The 5,022-nt window shown below is 45.5% G+C and overlaps 1 protein-coding gene across 1 annotated transcript; it reads left to right on the top strand.

The window, feature by feature from the left end:
* The first annotated feature begins 3,623 nt into the window (after positions 1-3,623).
* On the top strand, positions 3,624-4,592 carry LOC148776321 (uncharacterized). Its single transcript, XM_088840934.1, has 2 exons — positions 3,624-4,081; positions 4,191-4,592. The coding sequence occupies exons 1-2, from the start codon at positions 3,768-3,770 to the stop codon at positions 4,198-4,200; spliced, it is 324 nt and encodes a 107-aa protein (XP_088697060.1). The 5' UTR covers positions 3,624-3,767; the 3' UTR covers positions 4,201-4,592.
* Positions 4,593-5,022: the final 430 nt, after the last annotated feature.

Here is a 5,022-nt window from a genome sequence, read left to right as displayed (position 1 = left end):
CTTCAGTTTATCTTCCCAGCAATCAGTTGGTTCAATTCCATTTAGCTCTCTGTGGACCAGTAAATCTGATACACAACTGAGTCCTTTGGGGATCAGTATTTATGGACTTGTACTAACTGCCATCAATAAAGCAGTCTTTACCATGAAAAAAACAAGTCAATTCAGAATAACAATAGTGGCTGGGCCTGCTTTCCAATGTCGGACAACATATGGAGGTGATCTTTGGAAAACATGATTTGTTGAACAAATGAAAGGCTTTACAGTCTCAAATTCTAAGCTCAAGAAGTCCATTTAACCTCTGCTGTACTGACTGAATTGATTATGGTGTAGGCCTAACGCAACAGCCCACCATAAGTCTGGCTAATAACTTCACCCTTTCATTGGATTCTACTTCTCTGAACCTATTCTTTGGCATTTATCATTTGATTCCATCTCTCCACCCAAACCAATCAGTTTCCAAAGTAATTTTCTGGCACCAAAGAGAAGAAAGTATGCTGCCCAGATCACAGGGGCAAACTGTTCAAAAGACCACAGGAAACTTCTGCCCCTTCTTCTTACCCCAGTTGCATTAATCATATTTAAAATTTTTCTGTATGACATTTTGACTTATTAAATAATCTTTGTGTCTGGGGAGAGACTGCTCCATCAGGGCTAGCTAATTCTTAGGGAGTGCAAAGGATCCAACAAGATGCATGCCCTTGATATGTAAACCACAGGGTTAAGTGCCAGGCAATAGGGACTACCCCATCATAGGAACAGAATAAAGGGACAAAGTACAGCAATTCAATAAGTAATCCCACTAGGGAAACATAAGTAAAGGAAAAAGTATGGGATGGGACTTCCCTGGTGGTCCAGTGGCTAAGACTCTGAACTCCGAAAGCAGAGAGCCTGCCTAGGTCTGATCCCTGTTCAGGGAAGTAGATCTTACATGCCATCACTAAGAGTTTGCATGCTGCAACTAAAGATTCCACATGCTGCAACTGAAGATCTATAATGCATGCTGGAACTAAGACCCGGCACAGCCAAATAGGTAAACAAGTAAATATTATTTTTGAAAAAGAAAAAATGTATGATAGACCCCCGTAAGTTAAGGATCACTCAAGAAAGGACGTTTGCTTAACAAAACCATGCCAGGGAACCATAAGTCATGGCCCAAAGCAATAAAACAATGGTGGAATGAGACCCATATCCTGCCCAGCAAGGGCAGTAAGTTAATGATTCCTAGGACATGCTCCTCTGCATACACTGAAAACAAAAATAGAAGGAAAAGGTGACATAATATTGAAACCTGAGATGATTTACCATATTTTAATATATGTAACCACTTTTTTGTTCATTTTGATTGTGCCATGACAATCCCATTTTGACCATGTAGGGACAATAAAACTTCCTCGCCTGATGTGGAGGGGCAACTAATGACGGAGCTTGACATCTACTTAAGAATGAGCAAACTGGTCTTCTCTACCTCCTCACTTTTCCTTTGACTATAAAACTGTAGCCCACTAAGTTCTTGGGCAGCACTCCCTCACCTGCCTGCTTGTAAATCTCACATGCTTCCCTACACTACTAAACTTTTTCCTTAGCTGTCACTGCCTCTTGCTGTGCCAACACAGAAAATCCTATGCTCAGCTGTGTCCTGAAGTGCTTTCTCCCATTTTAGCTATAGCCTAGAACTCAAGGACACTAGCCATTCTTAAATTGTTCATTCTGCCTGGTCTTACCTTTCCCATCCGTTCGTTCGTCCCGTTCTGTCGCTCAGTCGTGTCTGACTCTTTGCGACCCCGTGGACTGTAGCCTACCAGGCTTCTCCATCCATGGGATTCTTCAGGCAAGAATACTGGAGTGGGTTACCATTTCCTTCTCCAGGGGATCTTCCCGACCCAGGGATCGAACCCAGGTCTCCCGCATTGGAGGCAGACACTTTAACCTCTGAGCCACCAGGGAAGCCCACCTTTCCCATAGGAACCATCATAAAATATCTGGCCTAAACATATTGCACACTCCTGCCTTTGCTTCATGATCAAAATCTGGTGTTCTGTGGCTGTGTGATGAGCTGTCCTTTTTGTTTCTAGGGGAATTGTGAGTAACGTTAAACTTTTCTTGCAGTGGCACTGACCTCTCTGTGTTGTCACTCAGTCCCATGAATAAATAAGACTTAGGCACAGAACACAGACCAGCAGGTCTTTTCAAAGCTAAAGTAGCTTAAGAGGGAGAAGAGTACTGAGTATTATCAAATAATGACTTGCCCTTCGGGGCAAGGTTATCAGGATGTACTTATTTTATGATTCTAATTCCTTTACTTGGCAGATCTTGATCTATGTTTAAAAAACAAACAAACAGTGGATAGTTCACATGTGTGTGTTAGTTGCTCAGTTGTGTCCGACTCTGCGACCACATGGATTGTAGCCTGCCAGGCTTCTCTGTCCATGGAATTCTCCAAGAAAGAATACTGGAGTGGGTAGCCATTCCCTTCTCCAGGAGATCTTCCAGACCCAGGGATTGAACCCTGGTTTCCTGTATTGCAGGCAGATTTTTTACTGTCTGAACCACTAGGGAAGCCCCTAGTTCACATGACTTAAATTCAAAATATTTCTTTGTGAGAAGGGAAAATGAGACTTCGTGTAAATTAACCCCACCATTCTTTTTGTTTGTTTCTAATCACTGGACTGCTTTAACACACATCTCCCTTTTTATTCACCTTGTTTATTCTTTGTCTTCTTTGAGTTTTCTTCCTCAAAACAAAATGATAGGTTTTGTTTAAAACTTAAAGACAGAGTTCTGTCTTCAGTATGGAAAATACAGTGAACATCTTAGTCCATTTGGGCTGCTGTAATAAAATACCATAAACTGGGTGGCCTAAAAACAACAAACATTTATTTCTTGCAGTTCTAGAATCTGAGAAGTTCATGATCAAGACCACAGACAGAATTATGTCTGTTGAGAACCCTTTTCTTGGGTCATAGGCAGTTTTTCTCTGTGTCTTCACATGGCAGAAGGGAAAGATGGTCTCTGGAGTGTCTTTTGTAAGAGCACCGATCTCATTCAGGAGAGCTCCACCCTCATGACCGACCACTTTACTAAGGCTCCACCCATCACGTTAGACACTAGGTTTCAATATACAAGCTCTGGAGGAGGCAAAGATACAGACCTTTAGCACTAAATACAAGAAAGTAGGTTAATTTGCCCACAGAATACATTAAAGAAGATCTCTTCAATCATCCCTAGAGACCCTAAGAGGGAGGGGATGGTTCTAGTTTTATCTCCTTTGTCCTGTTTTCCTTTCCTGTCCTTTTTGAGGTGATCAATGGAAAGGTTGTTCAGAGGCGGAATCTTTATTGCAGCTGCTCTTGATCCTTTTTTCATTAATTCAACCAACTGGAAATAAGCTTGCTGAGGTCAGATGCCTTGTCAGTGTTGTTCACTTCGGTATCCTTACTTGGCACATCGACACATAGTGGGCGCTCAACAAATACTTGTTAAATGAATGAACCATTATTTTACTGAACTTCTGTGTGCCGGCTACCTCTCCAGGAGCTAAGAAAAGGGAGCTAAGGACCGCCTTGCGGCTCCTGTGGAGGCCCACACTAGAGAACAAAAACAGACGCGCCAAGTGTTCTGCCTAATGGAGGGAAGGAACGCCGGGCTGAGACCTGCGCCAGGCGGCGCTGGGTGGCGTGCGCGTCTGCCGGGTCTGGCCTGGCTCTCCTCTGGCTCCCGCGGCGCGGACCGATCTGCAGCAACAGACCCAGGAGCTGTTTGAATGCCAGATGATTCCTCCCGACGGACTAGCCCCCGGGCGTCCCTTTCTCGTTCCCAGACGCTTCCCGGTGCTCCGGGGTTGGGCAGCACACACCTGTCCTCCCAGCGTCGGCCCAGCTGCGGCTCAGGCCTGCTGGGACTCCAGGGAGCGATGCGCCCCCATCCGCCGGCTGCTGGCCAGAACAGCAGCGGGGCCGCAACAATCTCCAAATTCTTCACTGAGAATTCACCTGCCCCAGCCGGGGGAAGTGCGTGGGGGCGCAGCCTATAGGGCAGCTCCTGCGCTGTTCGGGCTCCTGCATCTTCCCCCAATGGGAACCGGGTGTGTGTGTGTGTGCCGGGTGCGGTGGGGGGGGGGGGGCGGTTGCAAGAGGTGCTTTCACTTCGGTTCGGGCAGGGTCAAATTGCGGCTGTGTTGTTTCCTCTCCCAGCCAGGTTTAGCTGGAGCCAGGAAAACTCTCAGTGCTCAGGGACTTGAAATTCCTCCTGTGTCTTAAACCCTGAAACAGCTGCAAGAGCTCTGGAGATGGGAGCGCGGATGCCGCGTTGGAGCTGGCAGGGCGACGGTAACGGCAGTAGAAGCAGCGGAAAGATGGGCAGTGTGCGAGTCTCCCTCTCCTCCCAGCTTTTTGCCAACGTGCCCATCCTCGGACACTCGGGAATCTACTAATCAACTTTTATTTAAGCAAAGAGCTCTGAAGCTCGATTACCTCTGCCTGACAACCCCAAACACTGTCAGCTGCCACTGTAGTAAATTTGGGGGTGGGGGTGGGAGGCAGGATTACTAGAGGAAGAGTTAAATTTATACGGGAAATACTATTGCATCTGTATCCTCCTGCTCCGTGTCTTCCTTGAGGATAATGCTAGACCTCATCTGACAATTTCAACATGTTCACCTACAATCATTTCCAAAAGTAAAGTCTTCCTTCTTGTTAAGCATACTTTCTTGTGTTACGCAGACTCATGCTGACTACCGACTACGGGCACAGGAAACCACTCACTACCTTTCACAATCACTGTTTCACCGATATTCTGTATTTTTCCTTAGGATATGAATACATATATTGACTACGGGTTTATTCAGCTGTAGTTGTAATTCTTTGACTAAATGCAAATAATTTTACACATTCAAACTTTTTTTTTTAGTGCACAATAACCATGATAGAAATGGCCTTTACAGTCTTCCTGGTCTTCCCACAGGCAGCACCAAGCCTTTGATTTTGGTCCATTTTTCCCCTAAGTTTCAAAACCTAGATCTGACTC

The sequence above is a fragment of the Moschus berezovskii genome, chromosome 10 (genome assembly GCF_049115385.1).
Source record: "Moschus berezovskii isolate FMDL1 chromosome 10, NW_MosBer_1.0, whole genome shotgun sequence".
Taxonomy (NCBI): Eukaryota; Metazoa; Chordata; class Mammalia; order Artiodactyla; family Moschidae; genus Moschus; species Moschus berezovskii.
Note: the sequence above shows the minus strand (reverse complement) of the source record. Positions and strands in the feature narration are given on the sequence as shown.